The following is a 22,171-nucleotide window of genomic DNA, read 5'->3' as shown; positions in this document are numbered from 1 at the left end:
TCTTTAACACCAGTTAAGACACTACTCAGAGGCAAGGAACATTGGAACAAAATTTGTTCATCACTTTTATATTCTGACAGCACACATAGAACATGTCCATGTAAATTTAACTCTCACCTTGTCAAGCTGATCCTGAAGATTAGTGGATGCTTTATAACCAAGTTGTAACAGCATTGCTTCCGCAGCATTCTTTTTGGCTATCTTTTTATTAGGTCCTGTTCCAGTAGCAACTTCATTGCCTACCTTGACCTAATAAAAGTAAGAAATTAATGATAGTTGCTTTGGTAACAAACCTTAACACAGTAATGCAATGTGTTTTGCACCCCAGCATTCAAAAATATAAAGTTCAGTCCATAATAAAAACAGTGATTAAGATCCCCTTTATGTAATATATGTACTCTATGTGTATACACACACACACATACCTACTTGCAGAGTATTGTGCTAAGTGAAATAAGTCAGAGAAACACAAATACTGTATGATATCACTTATATGTAGAATCTAAAAAATACAACAAACCAGTAAATATAACAAAAAAGAAATAGACCTTCAGATATAAGAAACCAACTAGTGGTTAGCAGTGGGGAGAGGGACGGGGGGAGGGCAATATGGGGAAGCGGATTAAGAAGTACAAACAATCATGTATAAAATAAGCTATAAGGATATATTGTACAACACAGGAAATATGGCCAATATGTTATAATAACTATAAATAAGTATAACCTTTAAAAATTGTGAGTTACTATACTGCAATATATAATGTTGTACATCAACCATACTTCAATTAAAAAGTCTTTAGTCCAAAAAATAAATAATGATAGATACTTTTAAAAATAAAAAATATGGAGTTCCCGTCGTGGCGCAGTGGTTAATGAATCCGACTAGGAGCCATGAGGTTGCGGGTTCGGTCCCTGCCCTTGCTCAGTGGGTTAAGGATCCGGCTTTGCCATGAGCTGTGGTGTAGGTTGCAGACGTGGCTCGGATCCCGTGTTGCTGTGGCTCTGGTGTGGGCCGGTGGCTACAGCTCCAATTCGACCCCTAGCCTGGGAACCTCCATGTGCTGCGGGAGTGGCCCAAAGAAATAGCAAAAAGACAAAAAAATAAAAATAAAAATAAAAATAAAAAATAATGTTCACATTGCATCCCAAGTTTACAAAGGTTTACATTAGACAGTTCCTAAAGAGAATTAATATAAAAGGTTAGTATGATATTGTGGTTAAGAACAAAGACTTCCATGTCAGATTTAAGTATGAAATCCAACTCTATTAATTCCTAGCTGCATGAACTGATTCAAATTATTTAATATTTCTAAGCCTCAGTTTTTTCAACATTTAAAAAGGTGGTAATGCAATGACCTCAGAGTGTTGCTTTGAAAATTAAATAAGAAAATGTATGTAAAACTACAGTGTATATTGCTGTATTCTATATATATAATGTGCTGTATCACTGCATACTCTGTATATATATATACCTATACACACACACACTGTATACTGTATATATACACAATGCATTACTATATATTGTACAATACTGTGTATTGTATGTACACCTGGTATTACTGTGTGTGTATATACTGTATTACTGTATACTGTGTATGTATATATACACTGTATTACTATTTACAGTTTATGGAGCAATATAAAAAGTAGCTTTTTATCATCAGAACTATTCCACAGTTATCTTTTGTGAACAACTGATACACACATGTATTTATGTATGTATATTCACATATTTAAATATACATCAGCCATCTTATATTCACATGTACATCTAATTGGGTAATGCTCTTTTTGACATGCATGTGCTGAGATTATACAAACAAAAAAAGTAAATTAGGAAACAAAAAAGGAAAGAATTACAAAGAGAAATAGAAAATACACAATGATAGTAAGACTTGTTTTTATACGCTTGGTCTCAGTAAGTAATCAAAGAAGCAGACAAGAAGATAATCACAATTTTGGCAATTAAATAATGTAAGCTAAATAATCTATAGGCAAGATATCTAATGAAAATTAGAAAATATTTTCAAAAAATTACAATGGAAATACACTATATCAAAACTTGAAGGATACAGCTAAAAGAGGGCCTAGAAGAAAATATGTAAACCATCAACACTTAGAAAAAGGAGAAAAGTAATGAGCTAATCATCCATCTCAGGAAGTTTCTCACAGCAAAATAAATTCAAAGAAAACAGAAAAATAAAGACAAGAACAGAAATTAAGGAAATATAAAACAAAGTATATCAGAGAAGTTAAAAAAGCCAAGTTGGTTCCCTGAAAAGACTAATAAAATGGTAAACCAGAAGTAAAACTGATAAAGGAAAAATAAGAGAAGACACAAATAAAAATGAAAATAAGAGATAACTATGGCTTCCGTACCACTACAAAATAATAAGGGATATTGAATATTTTAGCTAACAAGTTTTGAATATTTAGATAAAATGGAAAATCTTCTAAACAATACAAATTACCAAAACTGGCACAGAGGAAACCCACAACTACACAGATGTCAAATGAACAGATTATATGAGTATGGACTCCAGAAAAGAGGTCCAAGGTGGAGGTAAAATTTGGGAATCATCGATTATAGATGAATTTAAAGCCAAAAGACAGTGAGAACTCTGTGGGAGAGAGTGACAGCAGGAAAACCAAGCATAGCATAGCATAGCATCCTTCCTGAAAGCCAAATGGGAGATTACTATAGCTTCTGTAGCATTACAAAATAATAAGGAATATTGACTATTTTAGCTAACAGGTTTTTTTTGAATATTTAGATAAAATGGAAACATTCCTAGATAGTACAAATTACCAAAACTGGCAAAGAGTAAACCCATAACTACATAGGTCTATAACTACTAAGGAAATTAAAACCACAATTAAAACCTTTCCACAAAGAAAACTTCTGAGAGCTTCTCCAGCAAGTTCGACTCAATATTTCAGGTCAAATAATGCCAATCTTAAAAAAACTCATCCAAGAATTAAAAAAAAAAGAGGAATCAGTCCCCAAATATACAGAAATGCATCACTTTCATTCTAAAATCTAAAAAGAACAGTGTAAGAAGGGAAATTTATAGACCAGTTTCACTCAAGAATATAAATGTTAGCTTAAACTATGTAACAGTACACTGAGCAAAGCAATCTTAAAAAGAAGAAAAATCATGCCTATGTCAGGTTTTTTTCTAGAAATGCAAGATTAGTCTATCATTTGAAACCCAAAACAAAATCTATCAATGGAATCTGCTATACTGATCACCTGAGGAGACAAGTCATATAATCATCCAAATAAATGAAGCAAAAGCATTTGATAAAACTCAACATCCATTAATAATATTAAAAAAAACCTCTTAGCAACTAGGGAAGGAAGAGAACTCAGCAAACCTCAGCAAACATATACTTAATGTTGAAATTCAAAAATCATAAACAAGACAAAGATGCCCTTCATTTTTACAAGTACTACAAACCTAGGACAGAGCAATAAGGCAAGCAAAAGAAAAGGTATAAGAATCAGAAGTGTAAGAACAAACTGCCATTACTTGTAGAAATGACATTTATAGAGTATATCCAAAAAAATTTACAGATAAATTGTAAAAATTTATGGAAGTGTAAGTTCTCTGCATAAAAGGCAGTATACAAAAGCCAACTGCCTTTGTATATCCCATCAACAATCAAGTAGAGAATAAAAAATATTTAAATTTTAATTCAATGGAAAGATAGAATTTACATTAAATGAAAATCAAATATCTGTGATGTGTAAAAGCTTTACACATAAAACAATAAGCATTACCAAGAAAAATTAAGATAAAGCTAATAAAAAGAGATATGTGATACTCATGTATTGAAGATTCAGTATCATCATGATACCGATTCTCTTCAAATTGACCTACAAATTCAATGAATTCCCATCAAAAGCACACATATATTTTTATAATATTTGACAAGCTAATTCCAAAATTTACATGGAAATACAAAGAGCAAAGAACAGCGAAGAGCTGAGTAAGAATAAAGTTGTGGTATTATTCTTTGGGATCTCTAGATTTATTATAAAATTAACATACGGGAAAAGACAGATAAATCTGCCTTAAAGTGAATTATTTCTGTTCCTCAAAAAGCCGTCATTAAAAAAGGAAAAAAGTCAAGTCACAGCACGAGAAGATATTTGAAATGCCATATAACTACAAAAAGCTCACATTCCAGAATATATAATAGACTCCTATAAGTCTATTATAAGTCTATTAGTAGAAAAACAAGCTTAACAGCCAGTCTATATATGAAATTTTGGATTATTTTGGCAAATGTCACTGTTGTTTTAAAAAAATTAGAAAACTTCAATAGCTTCATGTCATTTAATTTCACAATGACACTATACTCTCTAGCAATGAACGGGATGGTACAACCAAATGTAGTTTTCAGATATACTGCATGACAATTCTACCCATATTTCTCTTTTTTAGCTCTCGTGTGAAATCATAACACTGGTTATTTCACTTACGTCAGAACACAGAGATTTCTATCTGGTATCCACACATGTGCTGTTTACCATTTATTCTTAAACCATTATTGAGAGTTTTATTTGTTTTACTATTCTATCACTACTTTCAAGCTTCAGCAAACCAAGTGCTTTTAAGGAATCAGGGATATACAACACAGCATTTTTTTTTAATTAGCAAAGTAAATAATGTACAAATTACACGACAGAAATTATACTTTCTAGACGGTTTTACTCAGAATGAACTAAATGACATACTTCTTGTATATGAGACACTAAAAATGGACGCATTGCAGAATCTCTAACCACTATCACAAATCTTATAGTTCAAATTTGTGCACTGTTTCTGAAATAGTTCACTGCTTTTTCTTTTGAAACCAGAAACCACCACACTGACAAATCACCATCTATGTGCTGACCCCACTCAGAAGCACTGATTGAGTGCTAGTCTCAGCAGATCCCTGGAGATGGGTGAACAAAGACCACATCTCCCATCTCTGTGTTGGCCTGCACCTGACCTGAACAACAGGCTCTGTGTATAATATCCTCAAGTCTTTGGCTACAGCCAGCTTCTGCTACCTGTTGTTTTTTCCAGTGCTTGGTTTGTTCCCCAGCTTCCCCAGCCCCTGTGTTGTTGCTGGAATGCTTGCTAGCGAAAGGATTAAGCCAGCTACGTCAGAAGCTTCCTCTACTGCTCTAAGGGTCAAAAGACATGCCAAAGCAAACAGCAGCAAAAGATAACTGATCAGTGAGGAATGTTTCATCTGTTTTTAGATGCTATATACATCTCCTCCTTCTCAGTTAATTCTTCTGCTGCTGCTTCACCCCTAAATCTCATTTATCTACCCAGGCCTGATGCCCTTTGGCTCCAGGTTCCTGCTCCTTGGGTGATGGGGTTCCCGTCACAGCGTTCACCTTAGATATGTGTCTGCTGGCTCTCTGTCATGGTTCAATAGCTTGTGAGTAGTTGGTTACCCCAGAGTTATTTGTTAATATTAAAAAAGATCACTATGCCAAAGGACTCTGATTCCTGGCCAGCACACACAATGGTCACTCAAAAAAGAAAATCACTGCATAATGAAAGTCAAGTAAGTATGTGAGTGAACTTCCCAAAGTCATCTTCCTTGAAAGCTCAGAGATTTTACAACCATTATAGGATTGTTACAAATATTCATTTTTCTGCAAAGAGGTTCAATTATTTTGCTATGCAATAAATTTAAGACTACCAGCTATGTATTTAAACTACTCATTTAAATTAATCAAGCCCTCAAAAAACTAAGAAAAAGTTCTAAAGTAACATTTTCCAGAACTTTAATTATCTTTCACTGAATCACAAATAAAAGCAATGAAATTTCCTTTATGTATATTTTTTTTAAAACCTGGAGATCTTCATCACAGGTAGAAAAACTGACATCATATGATGATATATAATAAATGGAATGTGCTAAGACATAATTTAGTTTAATTATCATTAGTTTCTCTTTGAAAAATTAAAATACTCCTCTCCTGAAAAAATAAAAAACTTTAAGAAATTTGCTCTGGAACTAAATATCCAAATAACGTCATCAGAGTTTTTCCTTTACCTAGTAATCAATATAAATACACCCATTTTATACCAAATATTTGTTTGTGGGGATTTTTGGTGACAGACAAATATGTGTATATTATCTTTAGATAGTTGACATCCACATTCAATTGTAACAAATGATTAACAGTGCTTAAGCAGTTTATACAAAATCTTTACTTTGATGAAGTTGCCGCAATGCTGTAATGAACCCACTGGGGCTTTCAGAAAATGGAAAAAACAATATGAATTCAGTGTGAAAACATTTAAAAGCATAGCCAAATGTTTCTGTTTGACTAAAACATTTATGAATACCTATAAAATGGAAGCTAGCCTAAGATATTCTAAATTCCTCTTTCAAAAGGGGTACTCAATATTCTCTACAGAAAAGGAATTGTTTAATAAAGTCAAAGCCAGCTTTTATTCCTAACACAGGTCAAAAATTTAGGTGATTTTTTTTCCTTCAAGTTTTGGAGTTCAAAGAATACTTTCTAGAATTCTTCAAAGTTAAGAATGTAAGAGCGTTATCCTTGTGGCTCAGCGGGTTACGAACTCGACTAGCACCCTTGAAGACACAATTTGATCTCTGACCTTACTCAGTGGGTTAAGGATCCAGTGTTGCCATGAATGATGGTGTAGGTCGCAGATACGGCTCAGATCCCGCATTGCCGTGGCTGTGGTGTAGGCTGGCAGCTGCATCTCTGATTCTACCCCTAGCCTGGGAACTTCCATACGCCATAGGTATAGCCCTAAAAAGACAAAAAAAAAAGAATGTAAAAAGAAAATCAGTGTATATGTTTTTCAAAGTGATAACACTGAAACAACACTGTTCTGGGTCATAATGACATCCAAATAATAATGTATTTACTATCACAGAAGAATATCCCCCTCTTTGGATATCTAAGTTCCTAACCGTGGTTTACCTGTAACTACATCATTAGTTTATACCTCCAACAAAAGCCCAGCATCTCTCAATCAGGCAGGCAGGTAAGCAACAAATACACATCATAAGTTTATGAAGGTCCTACTGTATACATACCACCATATTTGGTACTGTGAGATAGAGAAATAGGGATTATAAATTAGGAAGGAAGGTAAAATCAGACATGCATGAAATGTTCCTCAACATGAGACACATGAGACGGAGTCCAAACATCCCACACATGGTCAGCACTTAAGAAACATCTGCTGATTGTAACTGGCTTATATTAAAAGTGAGATGCACACGTTTCTCTGGAAAAAGTTTCTTTGACAAGCCTATTACAACAAAGATAGTTCAGACAATAAGGAGAATTTAAATATGGATGAGGTACAGAATGATTCTAATGCCCCATGCCTAATGTAAAAAAAGTGAGAAAAAATTCTGTATTTTTTAGAGATACGTGCTAAGTATTTAGGCTAAGATGACATGCGGTTAGAAATTAGCTTTAAATTACCTCGGGAAAAGAAGGAAAGATGGAGGGGAGGGAAGGAAAGAGGGAGGGGATAAAAACTGATGGCTAAAACAAATGCAGCAGTAATTAATTGTTTTGGGGTGATGGGCATATTCCCCAGTATGCCATTACACTATTCCATTATACCATTCTTTATAGCATCCTATTCTGTATATGCAACTCTGGATATGTTTGAAATTTTCATAATAAAAATTAAAGGTTTCTGTGATACCACAGCCTGAGTTGGCAAATGAAGATGGAGAGGTAGGATTTTAAAAAGAGGAGGACGGAGTTCCCATTGTGGCTCAGGAGTAACGAACCTGACTAGTATCCACGGGGATGTGGGTTCAATCCCCGGCCCTGCTCAATGGGTTAAGGATCTGGCATGGCCATGAGCAGTGGTGGAGGTTGTGGATGCGGCTCAGACCTGGCATTGCTGTGGCTGTGATGTAGGCCGGCAGCTGCAGCTCTGATTCGACCCCTAGCCTGGGAACTTCCATATGACGCAGGTACAGCCCTAAAAAACAATAAATTAATAAAATAAAAAGGAGGAAGGCATTTTAGGCATTTCCCCTCATTCCCAGTCCCCACCTATCTATCAATACACCAGCAGCCATTCTTCAATTTTCTTGGCCACACAACATAGCAGTTAAATCCCTCAGCAATTCTGAGCCCCTTTGTCCTCACCACAATTAAGTAGCCAACTAGCTCTTTTGCTAATTTTTCTAATAACCTCAAAGCTCATGCTCTTGGCCCTGTTCCATATACTACATCCATCCTTCTAAGTTCTGTTTCTAATTCCATCTGTCTTTTATTCCCAGTAGTTAATAGAGTCCAGCTGCAGATTGCAACACATTAAGTTAGAGATAGGCACTCTAAAAGACGAACTTGCAGTAAATAACCTGTGTGAACTTACAGTCCCTCCGAAACCTCCTGCTGTCTCATTCTGACATGTCCTTGACATTTGAATGTTTCAACCAAGTTGGTAGATGCGCCTGGAGGGAATAAATGCTTTACCTGTCAACAATTTTACTTTCTACTGTTAATTCCTAGTTTTCCTTTCCACCACATCTCTATTTCAGCATCAGGATTTCTAAATTTTTTCAAGAGTTAGAAGAATCCTTTAATATAAAAGTTAGAAATACCTGCATCACAAATTCCCGACGTCGAGGCATTCCTCTTTCCGAAAGCAAAACATAATCTGGCTCTTTTTCCTTTTTGGCCTGTTGAATTTGAGCCAGGCGGCTAATGGGGTTCATTCCTTGACCATATTCTGGTCCAGCCTAAAAAGTAATAGAAGAAAAAAAAAATTGAAAACATGCTTGTAAAACTTGTCACAGGGTCCTTAAAGAAACCATGGTTTTCGCTTCCTCTCCTGCACCCCGAAACTGTGACTAGAGAAAACAAATGAAAATTATGAAAACTTTAAAGGAAAATCATTAAATGGTTCAGAAACTAAGGCTTCTATAAGAGTGAGGGCTCAGAGATGACACTGATAAGTTGGGTCTACTATCCTTTTAAACTCTTTAATATAGTAGGAAATGCTTCAAAACAAAACAAACACCCAAAAGAATGTAAGAAGACAAGCCAGGAACTGAGAAGAGATATTTGCAATACAAATATCTAAATATATATATATCCAATATCCAAAGCATATTTTTAAAACTTCTAAAAAGTATTAAGAAAAAGACAATCTAAAAGAAAAAACAGCAAATGAGATGAACAGATATTTAACAGAAGAAAAGAACATATAAAAAAATAATCCATCTCATTAAGACTCAGAAAATGCATACTAAAACCAGTGAGATACTATTTCACCTGTCAACTTAGTGAAAATTAAGAAGTCTGACAGCTTCCGTTGGTGAAGATGGGGAGTAACAAAAACGTATACAGTACTGACCATAATGTAAATTGGAAAACAATTTGACAACGTCTAGCAAAGCCAATGACCCACTCCTCAGTAGTCTATTCAACTAGGAAACTGTTACTCAAATGCGTTGGCTCATTTGTACAGGAGTATCCACAGCTGCATTATTTGAAATAGCAAAAAAAAAAGAAAAAACCTAAACATTCATTTATAAAAGAATAAATAAGTTATGGCATATTCATACAAAGGAATGGCACACAGCAGTGAAAATGAAAACTGGCAGTTTCTTAGTTCATTCATCAAGATGAATGAATTTAAGGGAAAAAATGTTAAGTGAGAAAAACAAGCACAGAAGAATATATGAAGTACAATATAATTTATGTAAAGCACATTAAAACTATAAAACGCTAGCTAAAGTAAATAAAATCTCAGTAAGTAGACAGTTCATGGATCAGCAGATGCAATATTCTTCAAATGTCAATACTCCTCAAACCGATCAATTCATTGCAATCCCCATCAAAATCCATGCATGTTCTTTTTTGGCTTATTAGTTAGTCATTAATTAATAATTAATTTTTGGCTTATTAATAATTAATAATTCAAAGCTTAAATTTCATATGGAAATGCAAAGGACAAACAAAAAAACAACTTTGAAAAAAGAACATAGTTGGAAGAATCAGACTGCTTGATTTCAAGATTTATTATAAAGCTATAGTAATCAAGATAGTACAGTGATACTGTCTAAAGACAGACACAGAGACCATTAAAACATAACAGTATCTGGGGATAGAGCCACACATACATGGTTATCAAAGGTGCAAATGCCATTCAGTGGAGAAAGGGTAGTACTTTCAATCAATAGTACTGTAACAACTGGATATTCACATGAAAAAAACCCAAAACTTCAATCCATATCTCATACAAAAATTAATTCAAAATGGCTCATACACATAAATGTAATATCTAAAATTAAAACTTCTAAAAATATGGGGGAAATTTTTGTGGCTTCATTTAACAATTTCTTAGAACACTAAATCACATTCAATAATAATAAATTGAAGTTTGTCAAAATTAGTAACTTCTGTTATTTAAAAAGGACAAATCACAGGCTTGAAGAAAATATTTGCAAATCACATATCTGACCAAAAAAAATTTTACCCAGAATAGAGAAGTTTTCAAAAGTCAATAAAACATTTATTATATAAAATGTATTATTTGTTCTTATTTAAATTATTACTTTAAAATTTTAAGCGAGCAAAACACTGGAACGACACTTCATCAAGCTTCATGGGCTACTTGTATATTAAAAAATACTCTATCACTAGTCACTGGAGAATTCTGAAGTATAAAACTACAATGAGGTTATCAATATGCATGTATTTAAACAACTGAAATTTAAGACTATACTGTGTGTTAGAAATGATGTGCAAATAGTAGAATTCTTACACGTGGCTACTGGGAATACAAAATGGTTCAATCACTTTGAAAAAAAAAAACTGGCAGTTTCTTAAAATGTTGAATACATACCTACTGAATGATGGTGTCATTCACTCCTAAGTATTTACCCAAGAGAATTAAAAGCATATGCCTTTAAGACTTAGACACCAATATCCACAGCAGCTTTATTTTTAATAGACCCATACTAGAAACATCCCTAATATTCATCAAAGGGTGAATGAATAAACAAACTATGGTATATCCATTCAATATAATACCACTTAGCAATAAAACAGAACCAACAGTTAAAAATGCACCAAAATGGATGAATTTCAGAATTATTATGCTGAGTGAAAGAAGCTAGTCAAAAAGAGAGTGGTTGCTTGGAAATTGAGGGTGAGGGGATTACAAAGAGGAGAATGAGGGAACTTTGGGGAGCAATGAATAGGTTCATTTCTTGACTGTGGTCATTGTTTCACAAGTGTATACATATATCACATCCTATCAAACAGTACACTTTAAATATGTACAGTTCACTCTATATCAACTACACTTCAATAAAGCTATTTTAGAAATTAACCAAATAACCATTTTTCAGAACCACAAACATGCAGCAAAACTGTCAGGTCACAAAACATTAAACACAAAATTATGATGATGGTTATGAGAGGAGGTATCAGGATGTGGCTGAAGGGGGCATACAGGCAGCTTAAAAGAGATACTCAATATTCAAGCTGGACAGTGGGTGTTACTTACTTTTAATAGAATGTGTATGCTATTTAACTTATGCACACATTCTACAGAAACCTTTTAGAAGGTACTTGTTTTTAACTTATATTTAAGGTAATATTTATGAATAAAGCTTGATAAAAACTTATTCAAAAGTACGTGCATAGCTTTTTTTTAGTGGCTCCTAAAAGGTTTAAAAATAAAAAACCTTTACAAATTAAATACCCTTTCTGCATGCAAACCAGCTTTATTCATATATTATTCCTAGAGATGAAGGTCTGTATGTCATATGGTCAGGGCTTTATTTCCATCTGTGAAAATTTATTCTAAAACAAGTATTAGAGACAAGGATTATCACTATGTTACTGTTTATATATGTTATGCTAAACTTATGGAAGAGCCACTACATAATCTTAGCTTTTCCTGATAGCTGTTGAGTCTCCATCACACCTAGTTTGGGGTTGGAGGGAGGGCCTCCAGGTCGGATTTTGCAAGGTCTGTTAAATTATGTTTTGCTCATTTTGGACTTTATCCAGAGAACAGTGAGAAATCACTAAAAAACTTTAAGCAGAGACATGACATGATCTGATCAGTATTTCTGAAAGAGAACACTTTTTTTTTTTTTTTTTTTTTTTTTGTCTTTCGTCTTTTTAGGGCTGCAACCATGGCATATGGAGGTTCCTAGGCTAGAGGTCAAATCAGAGCTGAAGCCGCCGGCTACACCACAGCCACAGCAATTCGGGATCCAATCTGCAGCCTACACAACAGCCCATGGCGATGCCAGATCCTTAACCCACTGAGCAAGGCCAGGGATCGAACCGGTGTCCTCGTGGATGCTAGTCGGGTTTGTTAACTGCTGAACCACGATGGGAACTCTTGAAAGAACACTTAAAAAGATCATTTGATTTCAGGTATTTGCAGGAAGCCAATTAAAAACCTACTATAGTAGTTCAGGCAACAGATGATTATGAGTTTGGATGAAAAGGGTGACAGAGGGATGGAAAGAAACAGACCAACCTAGGAAATATTTAAGTGAAGAACTCAAGAGGACTTGATTGACCCGATATAAGGGGTAAGAGAGAAGTCAAAAATGACTCCCGGGTTTGTTTCAGCAGCTGGATGGGGTTGACAGTCACTATGATAAGGAATGCAGGAGGAATAGGAATGGTTCAGAAGGGAATGTGATGAGTCTGGGACAGAGCTTCAGGTGCCTGTGAAATATTAAGGGGAGATGCCCAAGAGCCAGTGTCGAGCACAGACTGTATTTGGGGATACGTGTACGTAAAGACTAAATTGAAGGCCTGGGAGTATGAAGAGAAGCCTAGGAGACAGTAAGAATGGGAAAAGACTGAAAACTTCAATACTGCAATAGCTGAGTAGGGGAGGGGAGAAAGAAAATGAAAATTTCAGCTTTTGATAAAATACTGGTTTCCACATCTATTTGCAAACCAAAACATGGAAAAAATATAAGAAGGGCTGATAAGAAAGGACAAATACAGACAATATCTTATAAGACTGGGATGCCGCTGAAAACATAAAGGCAAGCTCTTGTGACCAGCACTAGAAGATGTGTACCTAATGCATTAAGATGGTCAAATAAATGAGTATTTCCAGTGGTATGCTGCCTTATTCCTGTTTAATTTGCCTCTTTTATAAGACTATCTATAAGTTCCAAAGACAATGTTGGCGATACAGAGTCCAATGACACAGAATGAGATGCATAAATCCAATTAGAGAATAATGCAGCTAAAAGAACATTAAGAATGACTGGTTACCTCCCTTATTAACTATGAGCACCCTTGAAAATTAAGTTACTCCTTGGATATCAAGTCTTAGATAATAATTCTACAAACCAATAAGGACACTCTTATAACAGCTGAGTCCAGGAAACTTTATCTCTCACATCAGAAAGCTTTCTTTGAGGCCTCATCTTATAGAAGAGAATTACATTCAAAAAATAGGATATGAACCCAAAGACACCATCAGGGCAGTCTTACATTTTAACAAAATAACTCTGTAAATTAAAATCCAAAAAGAGTTCACAACCAAGCAATTTCATGACATCAGACATGACTGGACCTGAAACCTGACTCTGCTCCATGATCTTAGAAAAGTTTCTTAAACACCAAGAACATCATCCGTAAAATGTGGATAATACCTACATTATAGAGTGATTAAGAGAATCAAATGAGACAATGTTATAGATTCATTATTTTAAATAAAATGAAGGCTAATTATCAACAGATATTTTCTCTATTTCTATTGCATAATAAGGAATGATAGACCCTAGATGTGTAAGACATAAGGAAGTGACAAAAATGCTAAAAATCAAGATACTATCCCAAGCTGACCCATTTATTGGCCCACTGTAAGGTCTGATCATACCCCAAATTATCTAGATTCTAACTCAATGTATGCATGCTCCTTCCTCAAAATAACCTTACATTTCAGAGGATATCTATAGACTTTATTTTAACATAAGCCAGATATGGTACAAGTAATTCCAAGTATGATGTATGTAAGGAAAAAATGCAGGGGGCTAACTGATTCTGGACTGGGGGAGGATCAGAGAAGGCTTCCCTGAAGAAGTCAAGTTAAGCTGAGATGTGAATGGTGGATAGGAAGAAAGTTCTGGAATAATATGCTTATATACTAGAAGTAGTAGCAAATAATTCTGAAAATTCAAAATGTTTCTCCCCTCTCTGGGGAGCAACACTTAAACAATATTCTTGCTTTTAATGGTTATAGTTACAAGGAACAGGAGGAGTTCCCACCATCACACAGTGGGTTAAGAATCCAAATGCAGCAGCCTGGGTTACTGTGAAGGCACAGGTTTGATCCCTGGCCCAGCAAAGGGGATTAAAGTTTTCAGCATTGCAACAGCTATGGTGTAGGATGCAGCTGTGGCTTGGATTCAATCCCTGGCCCAGATCTTCCATATGCCATGGGTGCAGCCATAAAAAAATTTTTTAAATAAAATAACAGGGTTCTATTTATATTCTACTATTAAATACACAAATCTTTTCTAAAGACTTATTATTCTTAATTTATTAAGAATAGACTTAGTTTAATAGATGGATGTTATTGTAACCAGTTTTGCAGTGCCGTTTTTACAAAAAATTTTATTATAGTTGATTTGCAATGTTCCTTCAATTTCTGTTGAACAGCAAAAATAACCCATATATATATATATACATTCTTTTTTTTTTTCATAGTATCTTCCATCATGTTCTAACCCAAAAGACTGGACATAGTTCCCTGACCTGTACAGCAGGACCCGATTGCCTATCCATTCTAAATGTACTTGCACTGCCATTCTGATATAGAGCACTGTTCTTCCTATGGGAAGAAGCTATAGATCCTACACATAAAAAGATTTATACATTCATATACATACAAAATGTGAACAGAGAGAATTAATTATAAAATAAAACAGCTAATATTTATTGAGTACTTACTGTCATGTTAATTAAATATTTGACAATAATTACTAATGCATTCTATGTATTATTTACATATCAATCCTATGAAGCAAGTTCAATTATTATTCCTATTATAAAGAAATGAAAGATTAGAAAAGCTAGGTAACTTACTCCGGTCACACAGATTCCTACTCCAAGGTCACCAGACATGACTCTAATGGTCATTTTCTTAACGGCCATATCCTACTCCCTGACCATGTGGTTCATATAAACGGCAGCATATAAATGGAGGCCGGTCCTCAAAACCACTATGACTCATGATGAGTGGATCTATTTGGCATTTATCTTTAGTCTATCTTGCATATAACACAGAATGCTATTTCAGGGAATGTATAACCTAGAGCCCCTCAGGGAACTAATGACAGTCCTCATTAAAAAGAACAAGTATTTAACGGTTGTTTAAGAAGGTATTTATTTACATAAATATACATATGCATGTGTTCTTTTTAAAAATTTTATTACCATTGATTTGCAGTGTTTTATCAGTTTCTGCTGCACAGCAACATGACCCAGTTATACATGTACATTCTTTCTCTCACATTATCCTCCATCATGTTTCATCACAGGTGATTAAATATAGTTCCCTGTGCAATACAGCAGGATTTCATTGCTTATCCACTCCAAATTCAATAGTTTGCATCTACTAATCTCAAACTCCCACTCAGTCCCACTCCTTCTCCCTCCCTCTTGGCAACCACAAGTCTGTTCTCCATGTCCATGACTTTGTTTCTTTTCTGTAGACAGGTTCATTTGTGCCATATATTAGATTCCAGATTTAAGTGATATGATGTGGTATTTATTTTTCTCTTTCTGATTATTTCACTTAGTATGAGAGTCTCTAGTTCCATCCATGTTGCTGCTTTATTCTTTTTTACGTCTGAGTAGTATTCCAGTGTGTACAGGTACCACATCTTTTTTTTTTTTTTTTTTTTTTTTTTCTTTTCAGGGCTGCATCCACAGCATATGAAAGCTCCTGGGCTAGGGGTCGAATCAGAGCTGCAGCTGCTGGCCTACATCACAGCCACAGCAACACCAATCCAAGCCATGTCTCCTACTGCATCTGTTAGTATTTGTTGTACGTAACTGGGTCCTCCTTTATCAGCAGCATATATATATTGATGACTGTAACATCCTCTTCTTGAATGGATCCTTTTATCATTAAATAGTATTCTTCTTTGTCTTTTTTTTTTTTTTGTCTTTTTGTCTTTTGTTGTTGTTGTTGTTGTTGTTGCTATTTCTTGGGCCGCTCCCGCAGCATATGGAGGTTCCCAGGCTAGGGGTTGAATCGGAGCTGTAGCCACCGGCCTACGCCAAAGCCACAGCAACGTGGGATCCGAGCCGCGTCTGCAACCTACACCACAGCTCACGGCAATGCAGGATCGTTAACCCACTGAGCAAGGGCAGGGACCGAACCCGCAACCTCATGGTTCCTAGTCGGATTCGTTAACTACTGCGCCACGACGGGAACTCCTTCTTTGTCTTTCTTTAAAGTCTATTTTGTCTGATATGAATATTGCAACTCCCGCTTTCCTGTCTTTTCCATTCACTTGAAATATCTTTTTCCACCCCGTCACTTTCAATTTGTGTATGTCCTCTGCCCTAAGGTGAGTCTCTTGTAGGCAGTATTTTGTAGCCTCTTGTTTTTTTATCCAATCTGCCACTCTATGTCTTTTGATTGGAGCATTCAGTCCATTGACATTCAAGGCAATTATTGATAAATACGTATTTATTGCCATTTTAAACCTTGTTTTCAAGTTGATCCTATGTTTCTCCTGTTACTTGCTTTTTTTGGATGGATGATTTCCTTTTATTTCATGCTTATGTCCCCTTTTTAGTTTCTGTGAATGTATTATTTGGTTGTTATTTGTGGTTGCCCTGTTTTTCAAGTATGTTAACCCCTTCCTGTATCTCCTTGCTTTAGCCTGATAGTCACACAGGCTCAAACACATTAAAAAAAATTGATTTTCTTACTTTCCTACACCACATTTTATGATTTTGATGTCCTCTTTTAACAACCTTCAGGTTTATCCTTCTGTTGTTCCTTGTGTTTATCATTGCTTTTCAATAGTTTTTTTTTTCCCCCTTTTAGATCTGTATACTGGCTTAAGTGATTACTTTTCAATTATGATTTCCTCCATCCTATTTCTTCTTACTTCCTATTTATTTATTGCTTTTTAGGGCCATACCCACAGCATATGGAAGTTTCCAGGCTAGGGGTCAAATCGGAGCTACAACTGCTGGCTTACACCACAGCCACAGCAACATGGGCTCTGAGATGCGTCTGCGACCTATATCACAGCTCAAGGCAACGCTGGATCCTTAACCCACTAAGCGAGGCCAGGGATTGAACCTGCATCCTCGTGGATCCTAGTCGGGTGTGTTAGCCACTGAGCCACGAAGGGAATTTCCCTTCCTTGTTATTTAGAGGAGCCCTTTCAGTATTTCTTTTAGAATGGGTTTAGTATTGCTGTACTCTTTTTGTTTTTGTTTGTTAGAGAAATTCTTTATTTCTCCTTCTATTTTAAGTGATATTTTTGCAATTTTTTCCTTTTAGAACTTTGAATGTATTTTGCCACTCTCTTCTGGCCTGTAGCGTTACTGAGAAAAATCAGCTGATAGCCTTAAGGGGGTTCTCTTATAATTAACACTTTTTCTCTACCTGCCTTTAGAATCCTCTTTTTATCTTCAACTTTTGCCATTGTTATTATAATATGTCTTGGCGTGGGCCTGTTTGGGTTCAACTTGTTTAGGGCCCTCTGTGCTTCCCTATCTTGATGTCTGTTTCCTCTAGATTTAGAAAGTTTTCAGCCATAATTTTTTTAACTGTTTTCAAACCCCCCCCCTTTTTTTTTTTCTTCTCTTTCTGGAATCCTTGCTGTCCTGATTCAGTGACTTCCATTATTCCATCTTCCAAGTCACTAATTCGTTCCTCTGCGTTATTCATTCTGCTCTTCAGTGACTTTAACTTTGCTTGCATCTCTGCAAATAAATTTTCTAATTTATATATATGAGTTATATTTTCTAGTTTCTTTCTAAAGTAATCTGCATTACTGTTCATATTTGCTCTTAATTCCTTCATATTCACTCTTAATTCCTTCAGTATCTTCACCATCTCCTTTTTGAACTCGGTGTCTATTAGACTGCAGAGGTCTGTTTCTTTGTTTGCTCCCTCAGGGGAATTCTCCTGTTTTTTCAACTGGGAATGGTTCCTGAGCTTCTTCATTTTGCTTATATTTTTCTTGTTCTGTGAGTTTAGGGAAAACAACTACTGTAGGTTTGGAGGGCTACTTATATGCGAGAGAACCCCTAGGTATTTTGTGAGGGCTTACTGTTTATTTGGGGCATCAGGGTTTGCTTTTGGTTTGGATGTTTGCTGTCTCTTTCCTCAGTGTGTGCAGGTAGGGTGCTGTATGTGATTCCAGGGATATGGAGGTAATGGACAGGTTTAGTAGCCACTGCCTGGTTGACAGTGGCAAGGACCTGCAGGAAGGTGGTACATACTGCTCCTAGTTGCAGGGCCCTGGGACGTGGCAGTGACCCTCAGGCAGGTGTAGGTGGTACCCAGAGCATTTGGCAGTGGCAGTGGCAGTGGCAGGGCATGAGTGTTCCCAGGGGAGTGAGAGCAACAATGGGTGGTGCTCAGTTGCAGTGCCCTCCTCTGTGCCAACCTCTGAGGTGACTGGGGCTGCAGGTGGTGCCAGTGCACAGACCCCTAGTTGTGGCAGGCCATGCTCACCTCTGGAGTCTAAGATAAACTGCAGTGGTTTGCCCCTACCACCTATAGACCATGCAAGAGGTACCCTACCCAGCTAAGCCCACACCAAAAGGCACCGCCACCCATTGCCCACACAAGAAGTGCCTCACTGCCCATAGCCCCACCTTCTGAGAGTCTGTACGTGTGCAGAGAAAGATATTCCTGTGGCAGTCCACCGCCCCTTCTCTTGCCTTCCCCAACGGTGGCACCTTTCTTTTCCCGTGGGTCCAGACCTCTTCCCAAGTTCCCTTGGCTGTGGCGTTCTGCCCCCCAGCCCTTGGCACACTGCTCCCTAGTCCCTCAAGCTGTCTCCATACAGCCAACACTAGTCCTCTCCTGGGAACTGACTTCTGGAGCCTATGTCTCAGTGCCTAGCCCCTGACCGAGCATCTCAGACTGTGATGTCCAGGGGTGGTGGTACTGATGGTCTTTTCAGCTTTCTCTCTGCTTTGCCCTCCACAGTCCAGCTGCTCTGCTTTTTCCTGAGTCTTTGAAGTCCCTCTGTCTCAGCTGATCTCCCCATCAGTTAGGTGGCTTCCCAGGGCATAGGTTCCTTTCCTCTTTCACAGCTCCTTCTCAGAAATGCTAGTCCTGTTCTGATTTTTTTTTTCTCCATTTTGTTTTCCTTTTGTTCTACCCAGTTATGCGGAAAGTTTCTTGCCCTTTCTGGAGGTTTTACGTCTTCTGCCAGCATTCAATAGATGTTCTGTGTGAAGCATTCTACACTGCAAATGAGGTTTTTTTGTTGTTGCATTTGTGGGAGAAGATGAGTGCCACATCTTACTCCTCCACCATCTCGATCCTGCCTCCCTATACGCATGTGTTTTTAAATAAAGCAAAGGTACAAAAGCATAAAACCTATAAAAACACTTCAGTTGTGCCACTGCGTGATCTAAACAAAAGAAATTCATCAAAGATAAAACGTACTTCACTTCTGTTACCCTTGATTTGTAGAGCCTAGTCTGAAGAAGTCTGCTAAATAGGCAAGGCTGCACTGGCCACTGATGTGCTGGCAGTTTAAGACTCTCTCAGGAAGCAGGACTCCAGCTACATCCATGTCATACACACCGGGCATTCATGGGCACTGTTCTGAGCTAAGTGCCACTTTACCTCATTCCTGTGACCTCTGCTTTTTTTCTTTTTTGGTTAATATAAATACAGTCTGATTTAGTAAAGAGTCATAACATCGTGAAAAGTTGTGTGCTCTATATTCTTCTTTGGCAGTGTACATATGCCCGAAAAAAATGGAAACCAAATTATCCCGTTGACCTCATAGGGCTGCTATGAGGACTAAACATGAAAGCAAGTGAAGGGCTGGGACCACATCTGGCAAGTGCTTTGTATTTACTAGCTGCAGCTCCTGTCATCAGTGTTAGTATTACTCATATGATTATTGTTCTGCATCTTATTACCATTTCCTGAAATCCTAAGAAGTCACCATATAGCAGTGGTGTTTGCAGAATGAACACTGGATCACAGATGTGTAGTTCAGGTTGCTCCACATGATAGGTGGATACAAGTAAGAAAATCCTTTGAATACGTTGCATAAAACCTTATGTGTAAAATGAGGGCTAACATCTGCCTTACACAACCATGACAAGAATTTTTCCAAAGGTGGTCATGAATGGGCAAGTTTTTTTGGAGGGGGTTGTCTTTTCTAGGGCCACATCTGTGGCACATGGAGGTTCCCAGGCTAGGGGTCTAATCAGAGCTGTAGCTGCTGGCCTACGCCACAGCCACAGCAATGCAGGATCCAAGCGACGTCTGCAAACTACACCACAGCTCACGGCAATGTGAGATCCTTAACCCACTGAGCAGGGCCAGGGATCGAACCCGAAACCTCATGGTTCCTAGTCGGATTCGTTAACCACTGAGCCACAATGGGAACGCCCCAAGTATTTTTTAAACCATAAAAAAATTATGAATATGTAAGGTATTATTATTTCATGAACAAACACAGAGACACCAGTGTCTAAAAGCAAAACAGAATTGTTACTGGTTTACAGACACATGCCCAACCCTGATTCTGAGACTGCATGGAACCCACAGGTTTAGATGCCTGCCCTATGAAAAAACTTTTAGCTAGAGTTACTACAATTTTACATAGTAAAACTAATGGTCACAAGCAGAGACTTACCTTTACTATTGTTTTAGGGCGTTTTTTAAAAAATAGTTTTGGCTTTTCAACCACAGGAAGAGGTGGAAGTTTCTTAAGCTCCTGTAGGACAGTGGTTGCAGCGCGCTTCTTGGAGAGTTTTTTGCTGTTTCCCTCTCCTTCTGCGGAGAATTCACCCACGGACACCCGAGTGACAAAGCTTTTCATGTGTGGTGGTCCACTTTCTTTGATAACCTAAAACATACATGTAAAATATTCAAAACAGTCGCTTAAGATGCATTCTTGTGGCATGAATCTTTTTTAATGTTCATATGTAATTGAAATCGTTATTAGTAAGAATCAGGCCAAAATTATAGATTTTTTTAACAAAGCTATTAGGAAGATACTATACAGGGACTATTCATTTATAATACTTATGACACTTAATGAACTGAAGTTGGAGAAACAGAAATCTAAATAAATACATTCAATTCATGGTCAAAGTTGTGTTTTACTAGCTTAAAATACAGAGTTCTAATTATGGTTATCCTGTTTCTTATGGAATGGAAAATTAAGGACATAAAACATACCATATTACCCTGGGTACAGAGAATGATAATTTGTATATAACTGTGTACACATCTAATTTTCTCCTCTGTAAGAGTAAGTTACTGGGATACAAGGACTATGTCTTACTGGAGTTCTATAGCCTATAAAGCATCCTACGTGTGGAAGCCACTCAAAAACAGGTGATGGTTGATAAACGACCTATTTTTGATGGGGACCTCAAAGGCTGCTTTACAGAAAGGTCATGAACCTTAAATTGGTAAGCAGCTAGGCCATTAAAATACCTAGCTTTCTAGAGTAATGGATTATGAATCTTTCAGTTATGAATGTTGCTAAACCTGTATTAATGTGTTCTTTTTAAACTATACCAGCCTTGGGAGGAAAGTTACCTTCCAAAGCTGGAAAAGTGCTCAAAACTTTAGTCTCCTTCAAAATTCTGATTTATAAAAGACACCCTATTTAGTTAAATAGTTTACCACTGAAAATTATATTAAAAAAGTGTCTTCTAATATCAGATACCAATTAGGAAATGATACAATATCTCAATAATCCAATATTATTGGGGATAAGGAATGTACGATAAGTACACTTTGCAATAATTTAAATTTACAAGTTGAATCACCAAAACTGTTTATTTTAACCACTTTGACGGACATCTTCCTCAATTTAAAAAATATGTATATACTAAATATTTAACCTTGTGTTGCTCACATTAGATCTTCATTATGAATGTTAAATATTCTACACTATACTG

At 36.5% G+C, this 22,171-nt stretch overlaps 1 protein-coding gene across 38 annotated transcripts in view; it reads right to left on the bottom strand.

Annotated features, from left to right (window-relative positions):
- STAU2 (staufen double-stranded RNA binding protein 2) overlaps window positions 1–22,171 on the bottom strand; it is a 316,054-nt gene that overhangs the window by 186,935 nt on the left and 106,948 nt on the right. For all 38 annotated transcript variants that reach the window (XM_021089210.1, XM_021089224.1, XM_021089204.1 and 35 more), the window contains 3 exons: window positions 20,893–21,105; window positions 8,632–8,769; window positions 118–249 (listed from right to left, as the gene is read on the bottom strand). In XM_021089210.1, the coding sequence (XP_020944869.1) occupies window positions 118–249; window positions 8,632–8,769; window positions 20,893–21,105 (483 nt within the window). The remainder of the gene's footprint in view (window positions 1–117; window positions 250–8,631; window positions 8,770–20,892; window positions 21,106–22,171) is intronic.

This window comes from Sus scrofa, chromosome 4 (genome assembly GCF_000003025.6).
Source record: "Sus scrofa isolate TJ Tabasco breed Duroc chromosome 4, Sscrofa11.1, whole genome shotgun sequence".
NCBI lineage: Eukaryota > Metazoa > Chordata > Mammalia > Artiodactyla > Suidae > Sus > Sus scrofa.
Note: the sequence above shows the minus strand (reverse complement) of the source record. Positions and strands in the feature narration are given on the sequence as shown.